General features: G+C 41.2%; 1 protein-coding gene across 1 annotated transcript in view; it reads left to right on the top strand.

Moving 5' to 3' along the window:
• LOC145389825 (alpha-L-fucosidase-like) overlaps nt 1-8325 on the top strand; it is a 28881-nt gene extending 20556 nt beyond the window's left edge. Inside the window, exon 7 of the mRNA XM_080264964.1 lies at nt 8272-8325. Coding sequence (XP_080121090.1) covers nt 8272-8325 — 54 coding nt within the window. The remainder of the gene's footprint in view (nt 1-8271) is intronic.
• Nucleotides 8326-20888: the final 12563 nt, after the last annotated feature.

Here is a 20888-nt window from a genome sequence, read left to right as displayed (position 1 = left end):
AGTCCCGGGGGCTGATGAAACGGGAGCTCCTCAGCCCTCCTTGTCATCGACTTTCCATCCACCTTGGGAGTACTGCCTTGCTTGACTGGTGCTACAGTCCACTCCACCTAAAAATTGTTTGGTAGAAACACGATGGAGTTATATATGCTAACGCTTTATTTAAATTTTGTGTGCATTTATAGTGTGTACCTTCATGCTGTATAGATAAATGTTTAACATTTTCATACAGTAAAAAATCAAGAAAACCAAATCATCACCCTCCCCCCCCCCCAAAAAAAAAAGGCATTATGCTCAGTCTGGCGGCCGCGTCACCTTGCCAAACTGGTCTTTTGTTTAATATTTTTTAGGGTTGTTTGGCTTACCGGGGTAAATATGGCTAACTTTGGGTTAACAAGGTTTGATATACTGTAATGAGGGTTTACATAGAAAAGAGAGGAAAATGTGCAAAAGAGGGGGAAAGTAGAGTGACATAAGGAAGGAAAGTAGCTGGTACAACGAAGACCTTGATAAGAAACAGAGACTTGAGTGTTGCAGCTGCACGAGGCTTACATGAAGGAGTGTTTGTGCCAACTTTAACATATGGATGTGAGACTATGGTGTGGCATGAAAATGAAGCGTGAAGAGTGAGAGCAGTGGAGATGGGACTACTGAGGAATATATGTGGAATACAGAGGGTGGATAGGATACGAAATATGTGATTCATGAAAGATGTGGAGTGAGGAATTCTGTGGACACCAGAATCGAAGAGTGTACTTAGGTGGTATGGTCATGTGGAGAGAATGGATAACAATAGAGTGGTGAAAAAGGTATATCTGAGCGAATTTGAAGGAGGGAGGAGGCGAGGTAGGCCAAGGAGAAGGTTGAGGGATATGGTGGATGAGTGTGTGAGGAAGAGAGGTTTGGAAGTCGGTGAGGCTAGGGGACTGACGAGATCGAGCTGGCTGGATGAATATTGTGAGGGGAAGTGCATGATCAGGGATTTGGCACCCCTTTTTAACGTGACAGCGTTTGGATTGACTCTATCGGATACGTTTATGTGAATCTACAGAACGTGGTGAATGTTTTTGGCATATCAGATAGAGCCAGAATGTTGAGCGAATAAAAACGTGATCCATTGGATTGGTCAAATTTGGGCTGTCTGGACATTGCTACTCCTCACCCTGCCCTAGGGTGGGAAAGGAGGTCCGAATAATGATGATGATGATTATTATTATTTATATATTAATTTATTTGTTTTCCATATTTTTACCTGTTATGGTCCCTCAAACTTCCACAGCAACAAGAAAATGCCACTAAACATTTCCAACAGCATCACTGTAACTATTATTTCTTAACTGATTTTTAAAATGCAACGAGCAACAGAACCAAAAAGAAAATTTCTATTTTTTTATATAAAGATTTCTATACAGCAGTCTTGAATGTGATTAAAAATGCTATACCTTGAAGCTTGATTCCTCAAAAGTTGCAAGATTTGTTTCATTATAAAAGAGTATTCTGGTCTGTCTGTAGTCAGACGCCATAATCCTGTAGGCGATGGCCGTTTGTCATTGAGTTTTTTGTTTTACGGGGAGGGGCACTAAACCTCCGCCAACCCATTTGTTGACACATAGGGAACACGTATGGGTTGGTTATATGGTTACCACCTAGCGCTGTACATGTTTTCCTGGCTTACAGGAAACCATTATGCTTGTCGCTCATTGTACAGCCTCACGAAAAGTTGAGTAATAAAGTGTCAGGAAAGATGGGAGAAATAGGAAGAGAAGAGGGTAGACACAGAAAAAGAATGATAAGGTTGAAGGAAGAAGTAGGCATCATTACATCAAGTGAGTCGATGATGGTCGCCACCACCTACCGCCTATTACGACCAAGTTTTTAAAACCTGGGTTTCTCTGAAGCCTTCGACATCAGCGAATAAATATGAGATCAGTCCAAAAAGAAATATAGAGCACCAACTAGCCGATGTAGCGTGATAGCAACAACAGCACTGTGTAGCGATGACTTTGAGCTATAGTCTAACACTAACCGCGTCACATCACGTCACTTATTCGTCGAAGTACATTTGCATGCGTGTGTGTGTGTTTTGTGCAGCTGGCGAGTTTTCTTCTATCTCCTGTCATCTGAAATCGTCAACCTTTATGGGTTGACTTTAACTCTGGGGTGAAAAAAAATTGCAAGGACCAAATCTGGAGAGTAGGGTGACTGGGGGATGATAGTCGTCGTCTGCTTCGCCGAAAGTCACGGATAAGGAGCGACGCGTGAGCAGGTGCACTGTCATGGTGCAGCATCCAGGTTTTGTTTGTCCACACCTCAGTCCTCTTCCTTCACACTGCCTCCCTCAGACACGACAGGGCATCCAAGTGTCACTATTGGCTGTCTGACCACGTGGAACAAACCCATGATGAACAACGCCCTTCCAGTCAAGAAAGACTTTCAACATCACATTTGAGCGACTCTGACGTGCATTTTTTAGGTTGCGGTAGCGATGTTCCAAGCCACTGCAACGACTGCCTTCTTGTTTCGACATCGTAGCCGTACACCCACGTTTCATCACCTGTTGACATTTTCAGAACACTTTCATCAGCATTCGAACAATGAAACAGCTACTGACTGACTGACGTAGTTCTCATTTTGCTCATCTGTCAGCAGTTGCAGTACAGATTTTGCGGCAACACAATGCATCTTTAATTTCTCGGTTAAAATCGTGTGGCACGAACCCTTACGGATGCCTACTTCTTCGGAAACTTCACGGACGGTCAGACGATGATTTTCACGGGTCACAGCGTGCACTTAATCAACGTGATCATCGTCTCTTGACGTGGTAGGCCGTCCAGATTTGGGATTGTCTGTAGTGGATGTTCTTCCCGATTTGAACCAGTGGAACCACTTGTGACACTGCGTACGGCTCAAACAATCCTCCCTATAAGCCTGTTCAACATTTGAAACCTATCCATACATGTTTTTACCAATCTGAAACAGAATTTCGCACAGGCACGTTGCTCTTCAAAATCCTTTATTGTTCAACTTGCAACAAATCGCCAAGTGCACTAAACACACGTTCACTCAAGCATGTGTACCTCGAAGACTAAGTGACATGGCGTGATGCGGCTGTGTTAGGTTAAAGCTCAAAGTCGCCGCTACACAATGCTCCCGTCGTAATCGGGCTACGCTGGCTAGTTGGTCCGCTATTTAAAAAGTTTGGTTAATTTTTAGACAGACCTCATAAAGAGAAATTAAGATCAACATACATACAGCATAAATTATTTGTGACATAACTCCTGAGAATTTGTACATTTTCATATTCTTAAACAAATGAAGGGACATACTGTATAAAAAAGAAATTTGCATACTAGGAATACTTTTGACAGCAGTGAAGCAGGCGGCATCCTCGGTTATTGGCTGATTGAATGTTTTACGCTGAGAATGTCTTAAACTGGGAGGTAGAGGGGCTCACCATCCACTCACTCGATGTAGTGCTGCTGTCGGGTGTCTGCCCTTTCCTTTCTTCCATCCTTCTTTCCTTCCATCCTCTTCTGTCTTTCCTTCATTCTTTCCTTGTCCTTCTGCCTACGGGTGACTTTACACTCCCTCCTGTGTCTTTCTTTCCTTCATTCTTTCCTCTTCCTTCTGGCTGTGGGTGACTCTACACTGAGTGACAAGCCAAATTGTTTCCTGTACACCAGGAAACCATGTACTACGCTGGGTGGTAACCATATAGCCAAATTTTGGCACCTGGTGGTTTAGTGGGTAATTATTGCGCTCCAATCGGATTGAGCCGGCGAAGGTTTATATCTAAGGGATTGTTGGGGTTGATTGGTCATGTAATGCCACTCAGGGATGAGTGAGGCTGGTCACTCTTACCTTAAATGTCGGGACCAACTGCCTAGCCCCGGGCTCCTACGCTTCCCATGGGGCAGTGTAGGACTGGATGATGGATGGAAGGATGGACGTCTTAAATGTCACTTTAATTTTGTTTGACCTATGCATGTGAAAACATAATTTGACATTTCATCAATAAATGACCATATAATTAAGCATCCAAGTTTGATATGTGCATACAAAAAGAACATTTAAATTCCAAGTATGGTTTATACTAGCTATAATGTATAAGAAATTATCCTAACCACTAAGGGTATTATTTCAGAATAACATCCAACACTGGAATTAACGTGACGCTTGCATAGTTAATCAAATTCAATGCAGTTTCTCTTCCTGAATCCTACACTTGAAATACGTCCTACTGTATACTGAAGTAAGTAATCAATTATGAGGGAGAGATTTTGGGGCTTCCATCTCTATCCATAATAAGACCTAAGCTGGGTTGAATTTCATCATGCTAAATTATGCTGGGATACGTTAACTTACTGTAAAATGCCATGATGTAAACGGTTTCACTAATAAACAGAAACAAATAAATAAATGAAAGTTTGCATAGCATGGGAGAGAAAAAAACACAAGAAGAGTGGAGTAATAATAGTGATTTTGTGTAAAAAAGTTTCTCCCAGTCACTGGCATCTTCCGGGTCTAGGGGGAGCAGAGTTGGCACTTCCGATTTGGAGCATTTCTCTGTAGCGTTCATGACTCGTGCCACTTTTCATGTCACTAAACAGGGATTTAGATGGCTTCCAATATTATAGCAAGACCCCCCCCCTCCCCCTGCCTAGCGATAGCTTGCTTTGCATGCATTCTGTTTGCCACAGGGTTGGTTAGGAGCCTTTTGAATGCTTGGTTTTGATGATGTTTATCTTAGAAAACATCCTTTCAAGTAAGGCAGATGAATGTGACAAGGCCAACAGATCACGCATGAATGTTGAAAGGGTATAAATTTTTGGCTTATTGTTCTATCCTTTACTTGAAGTAATTCTTGCCAAGAAGAGGTTGGCAACTGGTTCAGATTTTAAAGAGTATCCCTGGCAGCAACAGATCCTGCCACTGTTATTGTAAATCATCCAAGTCTGCGTCTGCCACGAGTGAGAACTAAACTGCTGCTACAGGACATGGAAAATCTTTAATTTTTATGAACTTGACAAAAACTCCAAAATTCCTTAAATTTAGGGAAAAAGATCCAAGACTCCAAGGTCGGAGCTAATAAACCCAAGATCTGGTAGAAAAACCATTGGAGTGGCAACATTGTTATAGCAATAGATTAACGCTAGAAAATTATGCTAGTCACGAAGCAGCGTTACGGAAAGGATCTAGAGCTGTATTGTAGCATTTTCTGCCACAGAACGACCGAAAAAAAGCAATAAAAGGTCAAAAATAAGGGCCAGGTTAAGGTAAAGAAATAGTTGCAAGAGACATACGGCATCTCAGGAAAGCACGGAGCCAATCATGACGTACGATGAAGAGGTACTATTCTGTATCCATCGTCTGTGGTGTGAGGTACTGCTCGCTGAGTGTGCACAGATTCTCCTTGGTCCAGTGTACAGGTGCGTTTCTCTGCAGGTGTGATGGACAGCCCGTGGGAGTCATAAGCAATAATTCGCCGACATACCTCTGCAGCTGAGACAAACGGGAGGTGTTACGTGAGTGATTTTCATGTGATAGGTTTAAACACAACAACAGAGTGTGAGAAGGTAGGATACTCTGTCGTTTGAGGAGGAAAGAGCAATAACATGAAGCACACACACACACACACACACACACACACACACACACACACACACACACACACACACACACACACACACACACACACACACACACACACCTGCGCACTGCATTCCAGCTTACGATGGACGATTTTACTCATCTCAAGGAAACCCCCCACATCAAAGGAATTGAAGATCCTCGTGTGGTCGATACTCAGATATAAACCTTTATTTATTTATTTATTTTATTGACATATTTATTTTTTATTGATTTATTTGCTTGCAGGCGTGATGGGTATGAGACAAGTGGTGGGGCGGGAGCTGTGGGCACTGAGGCAGCAGCTGGCTTCTTATCTGCCATCCTCCTTTCTGGTCAGTGCCATTGCCTACTTCTGTCTATCTATCTATTGCCAGACGCCTCAATCCCGTTTGGGGTGGTCACAAACAAATCGCCTCCAAGTCTCCCTGTACCCCGCCATTTCACTGCCCTGCTCCCAACTCACACCCCCCTCTCTCATATACCTCTCCACCCCATCCCTCCATCTCATCCTCGGCCTCCCCCTCTTCCCCCTCCACCTCACTCACATACACTCTCTTCGTCAGTCTTTCACCCTCCATCCTCTCCACATGGCCAAACCACCTCAGTGTGTTCCTCATAACGCTTCCTATCACATCCACATCCACACCACAACGCTCCTTTATATCCTCATTTGTCAGCCTGTCTCTCCATGTGACTCCACAGGCTCCTCTTAAATAACTCATTTCCACTGCTCTCACTCTTGACTTGTGTCCTTCCAGCAACGTCCAAGCTTCACTTCCATACGTTAGAGTTGGTATCACAATACTGTCATGTAGTAACTTTTTCACTTCCATGCTCACTTCCCTGTTTCTTATCACTGCTTTCAAAGAACCAGCAACCTTTCTTCCCTGCTGTACCCTTTCAAGCACTTCACCCTCCAAACCTCCACCCTTACTCATCACACTACCCAAGTACTTAAACGTACTCACATTTTCCAATTCCTCACCATCCAACCTCGCTGTACATTTACTGACTTCACCCCTCTCAAAGACCATCACTTTACTCTTCCCTACATTCACCTTTAGATTCCGTTTCTTACACACTCTCCCAAACTCATCCACCAAGCCTTGCAGCTCCCCTTCGTCTTCACTCAACAACACAGTATCATCTGCAAACAACAGTACAGGGAGTTTCCAAACACTATCCTTTCTCACCAGGGCCACTCCAACATCCACTACCCTACCTTGTACCTCTTTTATTACCCCATCTATGTACAGATTGAACAGCCATGGAGACATGACACATCCCTGTTTCAACCCCACTTTCAAAGAGAAAAATTCACTTAGTTCGCCATCCACACGCACTGCAGCCTTCGCACCATCGTACATACTCTTCACAGCATTCAACAACTTCCCATCTACTCCATATATTCTTAACACTTTCCACAATCCTTGTCTATCCACCCTGTCATATGCTTTCTCCAAATCCATGAAAGCCGCATACAACTTCTTTCCCTTCTCTAGAAACTTTTCCACTAAAGATCTAAGAATGAATATCTGATCTACACAAGCTCTTCCCTTCCTAAAGCCTCCCTGTTCTTCTCCAACTAATTTCTCTGTTCTTTCTCTAACTCTGTCAATAAGTATCCTACCATACACTTTTCCTATTATACTAAGAAGACTACTACTATTATACTAAGAAGACGTTGCCTACTTCTTTGTTTTAATTTTGCTGCTTCTAGGCGATTTTATTCACCTTAGTGGTGGGTTTCTGTAGTGAAGACGTGTGGGTATTTTTCACAGCTTACTGGCAGAATGAAGTCCTTTACACACACACACGAGAGATAGATAGATAGATAGATAGATAGATAGAGAGAGAGAGAGAGAGAGGGAGAGAGAGAGAGAATTAGTCACCAAGCTCCAGAGGTCAACCCATCTAATACGTTACTGTACAGTCGACATCAAAAGCCCTGTCGCCTCTCCTGCTGTTCTCTCCATGCATCAGTGAAATGAATCCCAGGCCACTGACACTGATGCCTTCTTGTGGCCTGAGATCAGTGGCATAAGCGTTGTTTGCTGCAGGTCCATCACAGTTGAAAACTCGTAGAAAAGCAGAAGACGCGATAGAAATTCTGATGCCCACTTTACATTCTGTTCTTGTTTTCATTCACCTATTAGAAGATTTAGAAGATTTTAGAACTGGAGGTTATTGATAGGCCTTCATAAATTTTTTTCGTATAAAACAAGAATCGTTTTACAGTCTAACCACATCAGTTCCATTCAAGCCTCTCCCACCCCTGTCTGACCCAAGCATTACTACCAGTCATCCACATTTTGACAGCTTACTTCTCGTGACACAGTAATGGACTAAGGCAACGCTACGGCTCTACATCCTTTCCATACCACATCGTAACTGTGCTCTTTTTGCCATAACTTGGCCTAAAATTGCCATCTGTCCATCCTCAAGATTTATAAAATGAAATCAACATTTAAATATGATGCTGATATTGAAGAAGTGCTTTGGAGAGGATGTAGAGCCTTAGTACTGTTTTTTTCTGCCACTAAGTCACGAAATATAAACTAGAACAGGACAGCAATCTGGGTCAAGTTAAGGTTAAAGGACTATAGCACCATGTTTCAGTGTTAATCTCGTGTTACACCTCAGGATTTCAGATGCTGCGGGTCCTTGAAAACGTTTTCAGCCAAGCCCAGAAACTAGGGGAGTACCCACACCCCACACACCACAGATACACATAGCTTCCTATGCAGATGATATAACACTTACATGTACACACCAAAACGCAAACACAGCTGCACACATCATTCAACCTTATCTCAACACACTACACGAATGGTTCACCACAAACAGGCTCAAAATAGCCCCAACCAAATCTACAGTGACTCTTCTCACAAACTGGACAGCAGAACACAGTCACATCCCACACCTCACCATAAACAACACTCCCCTACCACACACACACACACACACACACACACAAAATCCTTGGTGTAACATACAATACATCAATATCATTTAAACAACACATCACAAACATTAAAAATTAAAATAATACCAAGACTCAATGCTTTGAGGTCACTTGCCCATACAACATTCGGACACAACAAAGAAACCACCACCACAGTATACAAACAATACATACGTTCAGTGATGAATTATGCAAGCCATGCCTGGGCTTCTAACCTTACCAAAACACACTACAATACTCTACAGACCATACAGAACAAGGTCATAAAAATAATCACAGGCTGCACAGCTACTACACCCACAGACCATCTACATCAAGAAACCAAAGTCCTCAAAGTCAAGGATCACCTAGACATGAGAGGCACCCAGTTTCTTGCTGCAGCCTCCACAAACCCACAACATCCACTACAGTACATGGCAGCACATCCACCCACACCAAGGAACATCAAAACAACACCCAGCAAACGATACCATACACAAATACTGTCATCTCTCCCCCCTCGCCCACCTCAGACCAGCTTCCAGAAGCATATCCACACTCAGATCACTTGCCACTCCACTCAGTCACTTAAAGACAACACACAGCTGCATGCACAGCCTCCTGACATCCACCCTTCTGAATCCTATCTTCCTTGTGAGGACAGGGTCCACCTGGCCAGACTGAGATGTGGGCACCATCCAGCCCTCTTAAGCTACCAAAAGAGGCTGGATGACTCCATCGCTGATGCCTGTCCAGGATACAACACAGCACCCCATACTATTAAGCACATTATGGAAGACTGCATTGCACACAATCACCTATGCCAACAACACAACATACACTCTTTGAGAGCTCTGTGGGAAAGTCCGGTCTCGGCCATGGCCTTCCTAAGGGACTCGGGGCTGTTCGGCCAGACTGCCTAGGGAACAACTACTACTACTACTAGGGGAGTAACCATAACTTTTGGGTATGACTGTATACTATAAAGCTATGACTATACAAAAGAACGTAAAAGGTTGTCTTTATCTGTTTGCAAGTGAGGCCGTTTGAAAATCGGTAAGTTAGTGCAAAACCCAAAAGTGAACAAGAAGGAAGCCCATGCTGTGATCAAGTATCTGAAAAAAAAAAAAAAAAAAAAGACTCACCGTAAAGAAGTGGGCTGCTGATTTCAAGCAGGGCAGGGAGAGCACTGAAGATGACCCACGGTCGGGAGGCCCTAGCTAACTCATCGACCATGGACGATGAGATGGAGGCCATTCACCACGTGGTCTTGAATGTCAAACGTTCGTCTGTGCAACAGATAGCCGACAACATGGGCATCAGTGTTCGTTCAGTGCACACTTTTGACTGATATCTTGGGTATGAGCAAGGTGTCTGCAAGATGGTTGCCTAGAATTTTGACATCAGACCAAAAGCTGACCAGACTGGAAACTTCAAGGACACTTTGGGCTCATTTCCAGGCTGATCCAGCCTATTCCTTCCGAAGATTTATGACCCAGAATGAGACATGGGTGCGCCACTTTGTTCACCACTTTGAACCTGAGTCAAGAATCAAAGCAAACAATGGAAACACCATGGTTCTCCACCCCCAAAAAACTCAAGCCAGCGTCATATGTCGGCAAGGTAATGGCCTCAGTGTTTTGGGACGCTGAGGGAGTTCTCGTGATTGTCTTACTTGCAAAAGGGGTCAAAACATTAATGAGGCCTATTATGCATCACAATTGAGACAGCTGAAAGTAGCAATAAAATAAAAATGGAGTGGAAAGCTGCAAGCACGCGTGTTTTTGCTACAGGACAATACCCCTGCCCACGCGGTTCAAGTGGCAGTGGCTGTAGCAGCCAACTATGGCTTTGAACTGTTGTCTCATACTCCCTACTCACCCGACCTGGCTTTGTCTGACTACTGCCTGTTTCCCAAAACGAAGTCCAACCTGCGTGGGTCACCGTTATCAAGGCAGTGATGAAGTCATCCATGCTGCTGGGTCGTATTAGGAGGGTCAAGATGCGACCTTCTTCCGCGAGATGGAGTGCTTGAACGTCAGTGGAACAAATGCTCTGAAGCTGGGGGAGATTATACTGAGAAATAATACAAAAACAATCTTCCTCCTGTGATGTTTTTGTGGGTGAGGCTGAAAACTTTTTGAAGGTTGTCAATTTTAGCTAAAGTGGTGGACAGTCTGAACTTATCCCAACCCTTCCCTAACCCTGTTCATGGTGTACAGAACATTAGAGATGGAAGTGAAGTCTGATTTAATGGACTGAACCAGTAGGAGAGTGTACAGTCAAATAAACGACTATATTTCCATTTATGTTTGAAGAAAATCTACAGTTGGCGAAGTATAATGAAAACAGTCTGTACTATACCCTTTTTACTCTAACCTGGCCTAAAATTGCCATCTCTCCATGTTGAATGCTGAGTTAATACAATTGATTAACACCAGAATACGATGCCAGCCACGAAAGAGTGTCATGAAAAGGATATAGAAGTACACCATTGTCTCTGTCACTGAGCTACGTGAAATATGCTGTAAAAGAACGAAAATCTGGGCCAAGTATATAAACTATAGTGCATATTTTACTTGGATTGATTTTTCTGTCATATATTCATCAGACTTTAAGACGATATTTGTGTCTCTGCCTGTACAGTCTGGGGCAAAAGCTCACTGTATATCGCGTCTGCTTCACACCTGGGGCATATCCGTCTCTTTCCTCCGTGAAGCATCATACCGAAGGGAATCATCTAAGGTCAGAAAAACATACCAACTGTCAGCTTTTGAGTGTTTGCAAGCAGAAGAACGTGAAAAATACAAAAATTTAAAAACAGTGTACAGTACCTGTAGTCTGTAAATAGCGCTCCACTCAACAATCAGCTAGAGATATCATTTGTGTTGTGAGGACGGCTCAGTCAGCTGGTAAGGAAGTGGGTGTGGCAAATGGAGTAGGAAGTAAATAAATGATGCATGACAGACGCTGCTAACGCTGACTGAGTGGTGCACGAATCACAGGAGAAATCAACCAGCGGAGCAGAAGAGAAATTTAAATAAGGACCTCCCATTATTATGTGAACCTTTGTGTACGAGTGTGTCTTATATATTTATAAAAACTTCTCAAATCCCATTGAGAAGTTGTATTATTATTGTCATAATCATTCTAACTTATTTTGATGTTGCGATATTTTAAAGGAGATTTGGCCTCTAGAACCTTCAAACTTGGTCAACTTAGTCGGACAAGTGTCAGTTTATTTATTTATTTTTTTCCAAATATTGTGGCAATCCATCAACCGGAGCTCCGGATATTATCTGGAACACAGAAAAATGAATCAGCCATGCTGTCTCAAGAGCCGCTTAAGTTAGGAAGCTGAAAATTTTCTACAGTATAGCCTTAAGGCGGACGCAGTACGGGGAGCATGGCTCCAATCGATTGATTATTCTCTGAGATCGCCTGGGGTGAAAAGTTGGGACTTTTCCGATATTCTAGATATCGTCTAATTTTCCATGAAGGATTAAGCTAGAGCCACCTAACTTGGTGGACTCATAGACTGTGATGAACGAAGGTGAGATGTACAAGATCAGTGACCTTGACCACACGGCCCTGTTATACCTCGGCTTGTGGTAGGCAATGGCCGCGGGAAGTTCTCCTTTATCCAAGTTGTCCGTGAACAATTTTGTGGTATTCTAGTCATTATTTTTATTATGATGATGATGATCATCATCAGTTATTATTATTATTATTATTATTATTATTATTATTGTCATTATTATTGTTATTATTTTTCTTATTATTGTTATTATTAAGTAGTAGTAGTAGTAGCAGTAGTAGTATAGTAGTAGCAGTAGCAGTAACAGCAACCCCAGGCTCAGCTGAATGTGAATCCAGTGGACTGGAGGCTTTAGTTCTCGTTCTGCAGTCCACCATCCTCATTTTGGGGGATAGGGAAGTGAGACACGTTGTATAACCAGGTAATTGAGCCCCTGGTTATATCGCTGCCACCACGTGAAGGCCTCCCTCTTCAGCACACACAGGCTCCTATGACTCACTCTAAGCCAGTGGTTCTTAACTTTTTTACTACCACGCCCCCTCTAGCAGTTGGTCCTTCCCTCCACGCCACCCTCGCATCTTCAACCAAACTGATAAAATTCCCCCCAGATTTTAAGGAATAACTTTAAAAAACTGGTGTTTTTCGTCTCTTTATTGAGCATGAATTCTGTGCAAACAATATACCCAGCATATTTAAGGACGCTCCCTAACACCACTTCCTTACCGATTAATTTGGATACGGCTGGCTAATATCGTTTCGTATTGTACGGTATTTATGCAGATTACGGGTATGGTGATACTGGAAGGACTTAAGTATCACAGAAGGGATGGCAAGGTGAAATAAACTAAATGAATCGCTTAGGAAGAAATGTTTGGGAGCTTCCTTAACCGACCAGAATACGGGCCCTGGTCTTTTAGGGAGAAATGTTACTGGATTCGTGTTTCGATTCCCTCATGCTGGGAATAACTCTTGTGCTCTGTTCCAGCTGACACAAGATGGTTTATATTTGCTTAGAGCAGAGGTTCTTAACCTGGGGGAGCGTCCCCCTAGGGGGGCGTGAGTAAACTCCAGGGGGGGCGCGAGCCCGGGGGGAAAAGTAAGAATTTCTCTAATTATATTTGTAATTCTCTTAACAAGAGCTTGACTAATATCGGGATGATTATGAAAGAAATACAAAACATGCTTGGACGGCTTTATGAACTACGAGGAGGAGTAGCAATATTTCTAGATTCACAGCAGAAGGCAGATCTCCATGACAAATTCCAGTCTGAAGGCTTTCTGTTATCTCTAGCTTACTTGGTGGACATCATCGAAGCACTGAATGCAATCAACCTTAAACTACAAGGGAAAAACATCAACATCATCATGCACCACGACACCATTCGAGCCTTCATGGCCAAACTAGACCTCTGGATATATCGATTTCAGGATGGAAGTACAGCCAGTTTTAGTAACTTGATTTTGCTCTCATTCGCAGTTACCTTGATTCTGAGTTTAAAAAAATAATAATAATAATAATAATCACTCATTTGACTGACTTGAAAGGAGAATTCATCAAATACTTCCCAGATATAGATGAGAAGCGTGAAGCCTGGAAATTCATCAGGAACCCATTTCAATGTGAAGTAGCTGATGTTTCGGATGAAGTGCAAGAGAAGTTTCTTGAGGTAAAGTTCAACTCTTCAGCTGAGGAAGACTTCAAAGAACTGGATCTTGTGACGTTCTGGGTCAAGTACCTTTCTGTTTACCTTCTGATCTTACATCAATCTTTTCGGATTCTGACAATGTTTGGTTCCACGTATCTTTGTGAAGCTGCATTTTCCATGCTGGTTGCCGTCAAGACCAAGTACAGACACCGGCTGAACGTTGAAGGGGTCTTACGTTGTGCAGCCTCTGGCAATCGACCACGCATTCAAGATCTGGTAGCTAAGAAGCAGTGTCAAGTATCTCTTTAAATTAGTAAGAAAGTAACCTCATTAACCGACGAGAATACGTGTTTAAGACTGAAACCACTATAAGGAATTCAAACAGACCAATTTTACAATTTCTCTTTATCAAGTGGCTTAGAAGGCTGCACATAAGTTCAGAGGCTTTAGATAATACTTAGACAAAGGATTTGTGTGTAATCTTGAACTCAGGGACTAATGCAGTGTTGCCAACCCGAAAATTCATTTTTGGTCCAAATATCCCGAAAAAAAATCATGAAAAGTCCCAACGTGTCCCTACGTACAAAGTCAAAGTCCCGATGCCTGTCCCCACATGAATTAAACTCATTCCTCAACGAGAAATGCTCATAATATATTTCTTATGAAGTGATCAACAGGCTTCATGGAGAAAGGAGATCCACATAATTAACGTAATGACATTTATCTAATGTTTATTAGAGAAAAATAAGTTGTTTCAGTATGCATCCAATTTTCTAAATTCCTCTTTTAAATTAAGACAGGAAACAAAACAAAGTTTACAAACCTTGTTTTCAGTGTAGTTAACTTGATATGTTTCATTGCTAGGGAGTTCCTGTAATTATTCATGATGATCATGAGACGGTGAAAATACAAGGTATATACTATAATTATCAAAGAGGAATAGCACAGTGTCATATTTCCTGCCACGATATTGGATGTGGATATTTATCCTCAGCTCCGATGAAACAGATCATAACACTTCCAGCATTTCGTAATCATATTCCATTCATAATACGTACAGCAGTACAACATAAGGCATGAATGGAAAGAAAACAGTCAAGCTTTACTCTTTGTTGGTTATCAGGTGCCAAGTTCCCCTCTTCAATCTCCTTTCTTTATTTGCTACTCTTCTTACAGAAATACTTATGTATTACTGAATGTCCCAAATCCATTTTTTTTTCTTTCCTGGGCGTCCCTACATCCCCACACCATTGAAAATCAGTCAAAAAGTCCCTAGGTTTAGGGACATGTCCCTACGATTAGCAACACTGGACGAATATATATATATATATATATATATATATATATATATATATATATATATATATATATATATATATATATTTATTTGATTATTTATTTATTAATGTTTGCTGCTTACTAAAGAGTAATTCATAAGAGAGAACGAGCACTTGGCTTCTAGTGTATTTTAGTGATAAAGGTTAGGTGAGAGGGGGCTGCTGTGCTGGCATTTATTATTCAAACTTTCCACATCTTTTGGGAAGTTTTTTTTATTATCGTCAGTATTATTATTATTCTCACGTTTTTTAACTGCGATATTTCAAAGGCTTTAGCCTTGAGCCTTCAAACCTGGTCAACTTAGAGAGATGGCCGTTTCTTTTGGTCAAATATGGTAGTAATTCGTCAACCGTATCTCCGGATATTATTCGGAACACAGAAAAGTGAGTCTCAAGAACCGCTTAAGTTGGGAAGCAGAAATTTTACTACAATATAGCCTTGAGGCGTACGCAGAAGTATGGTTCTTATTGAGTGATTATTCTGAGATCGCCTGGGAAAATTGGGCCTTTCCCAGATATTCCAGATGTCACCTGTTTTTCCATGTAGGATTAAAGCTGGATCCACCAAACTTGGTGAACTTAGACTATGATAACCTAAGCTGACACGCACAAGATAATTGACCTTGACCACAAGGTCCCCTTATAACTCGGCGTCTAGTAGGCAGTGGCTGTGGGAAGTTCATCAAAATTGTCCTTGGACAATTTTATGGTGTTCTAATTTATTTATTTTCTATTTCTTCCTCCTCCTACTCGTCCTCCTTCTCCTCCTTGTCCTTCTTCTTCTTCTTCTTCTTGTTCTTCTTCCTCCTCCTCCTCCACTTATTATTATTATTATTTTTCCTCCACTTCTTCCTTTTCTTCATTTTCTTCCTCTGCTTCTTCTTCGTCTTATTCTTTATCATTATTATCATCATCATCATCATCATTATTATTATTATTATTATTATTATTATTATTATTATTATCATATATCCTTCCTCAATGCTTTTCAGGTGCACGGAACACTAGAGGTGGGCGTTAAGCTCAGAAATCCTAGCAAATCCACCATCTTTGAGCGTAAGAGCAACTTTTCACTTAAGTGCATATTCTGGAGCCCTAGAAAACGAGGCAAACCCTATGCGGCGTTGTCAATTCTCCTCGTAGAGTTGCGCCATGTGAGGGGCAGCCCTAAGTACATCGTAAGCCTTATAACTCTCCTGTTTTTACAAATGTTGTAGCTCAAACATCCCCCAAATCCTCAGAATTAAATCATGCATCAATTAATCCTTAAGTGCATACAACTGTTGCGATTTTTCAAAAAATAATAAGTACAAGTGGCGGCAGACTGTCGTAGACGATGCCAGAATACTATAACGGAGCAAGTACTACTTCGACATATGTGGTAAAACCAGCATTGTCGGCCAATATTGCCTTTACTACAAACAAATTATAGCCTATTGATATAATGTTCACAAAAATTCGATTAAACAAGCCAGTGTTAAGAAGAAACTCATCTAAAATATGGTGATAGCCTACATGACACAATGTCGATAAAATAATGAATCAGCGCACTTATTTCTTCCTCTGAGAAGTTCACTGCCCTTCTGTACATAATATTTTGGTGGTCTTCCACTGCTTCAATACTGTCTTGGAAATTATGACTGGCGGTGTGGAAACATCGTCTGCTACCACTGTGACGGCATACTCCGGTGTACTGTGATTGGTTACTCAGGTTTAAATAGAGAAACCTTCCGCTCCTTGATTGGCCAACACTTGCGCTGGCGCAACCTGGTGTTGGTCTTAAGATTGTCGTACAACACTCTCCAGAATACCACTTGTCAAAACCTCGTATGCACATCGCAAAAGTTCTCGCAGATTTTCTCGTAACCCAGACACCTTTCAGAATCCGCTACCTGGAACGTGCCGGTACGAAAGTGTACGTGCCTCAGGGAACACAGCCAGCTGCCCTTGTTGCCGCCACACCCGCATTCTCCACGGTCAGTCCTGTGACTCACCAGGCCAGAGGTTGGCTCTGTTTTCTATGTATTTTCATCTGATTTATTATTATCATTACTATCATTATTTTTATTATAATTTTTATTATTATTATTAGTAGTAGTAGTAATAGTAGTAGTAGTAGTAGTAGTAGTAGTTATTGTTGTTGTTGTTGTTGTTGTAGCCCCAGGTTCAGTTGAAATGTGAACCCAGTGGACTACAGGCTGCAGCTCCCCTTCTCCAGCAGTCCACCATCCACTTTCCGGGGGATAGGGAAAGAGCTAAGGGACGTTTATTTAACAGGGCCGCCCTCCCGTTCGACTATATCAGTGTCACCGCGTGAAGGCAACACCTCCTTTAGCTCAGTTATTGACCAAGCATAGCAAGGTAGGAGAGTCAACTGGACTAATAACCAAGGAGACTCATTCCAACCACTATAACTGCGTAACTCCTTCCCGGTCTTTTAGTGACCAAGTGTAGTCAGATGGGAGGATCGATTGGACTAGTAACCAAGGAGACTCATTCCCACTCCATAACTAAGCCTCACTGGATTTCATGCCATCATAACTTAGTATTCTGATTTAGAGTAGCCCAGTTCCATCAGATAGAAACAAGTCGACTGTAACAACTTTATGATCAGTCCTCTAAATGTCTTTCACCTTAACTTGGCCCAGGTTTTCGTGTTCTTGCAGTTTATTTTACATTACTCAAAAGATAAAGAAAATCCTACGGCTCTACCCAGCCTGTCGCGGGGTAGCCTATGGTCACCCTTTGTGGCTATACCCTGCATCAGGCAACTTGTCTTTTAAGCCCCGCCTCCTTTCTAAAGCTGTAGTCTTGCCCCTCCTCACCCACTGTAGGGGTGAAGGATGAGGCGGGTCGGGGTTCAAAAGACAAATCGCCTGGCGTCGGGTATTGCATCATATTCTGGTGTTTATATATTGTTACAACTCAGCATTGAAGACTGAAATACGGCAGTTTTAGGCCAGGTTAAAGTAAGACAAACATAGAACTTGTGTCTACAGGAAAAAAAAAAAAAAAAGATTCTACGTTTTTCTTCCATGCTTATTCTGAAAACTTATATATTTTTTCTCTCGTAACTAATATTTGCTTCCATTCGGATAAATGCGATTTTTTTTCTCAGCCTTTTTTTTTTTTTTTTTTTGTCAGGGCAAGATGCATACAGTAGGAGGTTTCCGAATTTCTTCATCTGTCCTAAAAAAAACAAATCACGGTTACGACAAGAATTGATTGTACATGGGTTCGTGTATGTCGATGAAGGAAAATGTATTGCTACTAATTATTGTTATTATTATTATTATTAGCCGTCATGGTAGTAGTAGTAGTAGTAGTGTTCAATCAATCAGTCAATTTTATTTCGTATAAAATACATAGCTATAAGTATGAAGAATAATTAGATAACGTAATACTTGACAATTGTCCTGCACATACGTCTGGCTACCTCATAAGCACGTTGAGTATTAGGTGCTGTACATGCACTTGCGAATGTTACATACAAACATTCATGCATATACTTGCCCAAGGACGCATATAGCCCAGTTTTCACATATTTTATAAAATCAAAAAGTATATTTCTATTCAACACAACCCCTTAAGAAAAACATAAGTTTCTGGATGGCAGTTTTTGTTTTTTATTACTAGAATTAATTTTAGCTAAAATTATAAACTGTCCTCAAATAAACATCTTTCTGTAAAAAAACAATTTACTTATTTTCTAAGTACATTAAAGACACACAAGTAATAGTATTATACAAATATGTTGTCCACAAAAAAGTGATGCAGGACCTCTTTGTTCCTCGTGTTTTTTGTACATAGGATATTCTTGCTTTTATAATGTCAAGATTGTACCTAGAAATGTCCATTCTATAAACCACTCTAAAATGATAGTGTAACTGACTATAAAAAATAACCCATTTTAAGGTAAAATAAATCAGATTTAATAATAGCATTATTTGTCGCCAAGAGCCTCATATAATACTGATAATGAACAAAAGCAACATGATGGTGCAGAAGTACCATATTACAATATTCCGCCATTACCTGACTCATGGTGTATAGTTGTACACCTATCATGTTTACCGTATGCTACCTCAAATCCATTTAAAAAGCATAATTTACATAAACTTATGTGGCTGGGCAATGGCAGGCCATAATCTGGCCTGCAAAATGAGTTAAATAGAAATATTTAAGTACCATTATGTAGGTTACTAAAATTTCTAAATACACTATTGAGACACATAACATTTGTTATTCTTTTTTACCCTCCACCTGACGAAGTGAGGGGAGGGTGTTATCACTGGGATCAATAGGTGTCCGTCTGTAGAGGTGGGCAGCAGGGCAGCTGGCCGGGCGTTGAGTTTTCGTTTCCGGGCCAGAACTCAGAAAGTATTCACTATAGAGTCATGAAATTTCACAGTTATGTGTCTTATAGTGAACTGGTGCCTTTTGTTAGTTAGAATGCTGTCTTAAGTATTTTTTTTGTTTTAATAGTGAAAAAGTAAAAACAAATATATAATTTTTCCTGGAGATTTCAATGCAGCCCGTGCAAGGAATCTGAAAGGTCCACCGTCCAGGCTATGTGTCCTCAAGGCGTTGTCCTTACGCCCACCTTTAAAAGAAAAGAATTGGGGGGGGGAGGGTGAGAGCCGCTATGCGCTTGGTTGGGTGTGCAGGGAGGTGGGGTATGTGCTTAGCCAGGTGGAAGATTGCAATAGCTTAGCGTTGCTTACGTTTTCTGTAATCTTTATTTTTTAAATCATCATGAGGTGACCTAAGTAGTCATGAAAGGTCACCATCTTTGCTCATCATTTCCGATCTGTAAAACATTACTGCCTCTGATATTGCTATAATTCACTCTCATTCATTTAGTTTTGACATTTAGTTTTAAACATTGATTTTCAATTTCCAAACAGAATTTTTTTGTATATCTCGTCCATCTCTTAAACAGAATTAGCTTGTAATGCAATATTGTCTGCACAGGCCATACATCTGTAGCCATGCATCTGTGATGATACTGTCAATATACATCTTAAAAAGGAAGGTGACAAAATACCTCCCAGCCTGATTCCGTGTTTTATGTAATGATAGTTGTCCTTAGTGTCCTTCCAGCTAACATTTGTCATCTGACTACGTAGATAATATATTAAAAGGTAAATTCTGTCCACACGCAATCTCCTGTAGACATTTCACTTTTAAAACCAAACTGCCGCACATTTAGTGCTATCTTCTTCTCTCTCATATGTGATGAATGCATTTCAAATATTTTTAGTTGACAGAATAATTGTATTATTGGCCTGTAGTTATCTGAGTTAGAAATACTGGCCCTTCATAGTGTTTGAGTATGTGTGTGATAGTTTCTCTTAGTAGTTCGGATGGGAGGTAGCAGCGTGAAAAGCAAATATTAAAAAGATCAGAAAATTAATTAACTGAAATGTCAGAGGCATGTATGAGGAAAAGTGAGTGTCTTCCGTCGTGTCCAGCACCTGTACGAAGCCTTGATATTATTCTGCGTAGTGATACATTTGATAATCTAGGACGCATTTTCCTTTCATTCTCCCACTACTTCCTAAATTCTCGCATAAATGTATCTTTAGAGTCATTGTTGGTGGGTGGCTGTTCCTTCTAATATTTCCCTGTAAATATGTCCAAAATATCTTCATCAGGCTGCATGTTGTCAGTTACAACTGACTTATTTATTCTCCCTCTCTTTCGCTTAATTATGAACCAAATTCCTTCCTTATCTCTTTCATTAAATTTTTCCTGAATGGATAAACAAATTTCCTTATGTTCATCTGCCTCAC

This window comes from Coenobita brevimanus, unplaced genomic scaffold (assembly GCF_032717465.1).
Source record: "Coenobita brevimanus isolate Jiangsu-jjx unplaced genomic scaffold, ASM3271746v2 jjx.HiC_scaffold_241, whole genome shotgun sequence".
Taxonomy (NCBI): Eukaryota; Metazoa; Arthropoda; class Malacostraca; order Decapoda; family Coenobitidae; genus Coenobita; species Coenobita brevimanus.
The sequence above is the reverse complement of the archived record's forward strand: the minus strand, read 5'-3'. Positions and strand labels throughout refer to the sequence as shown.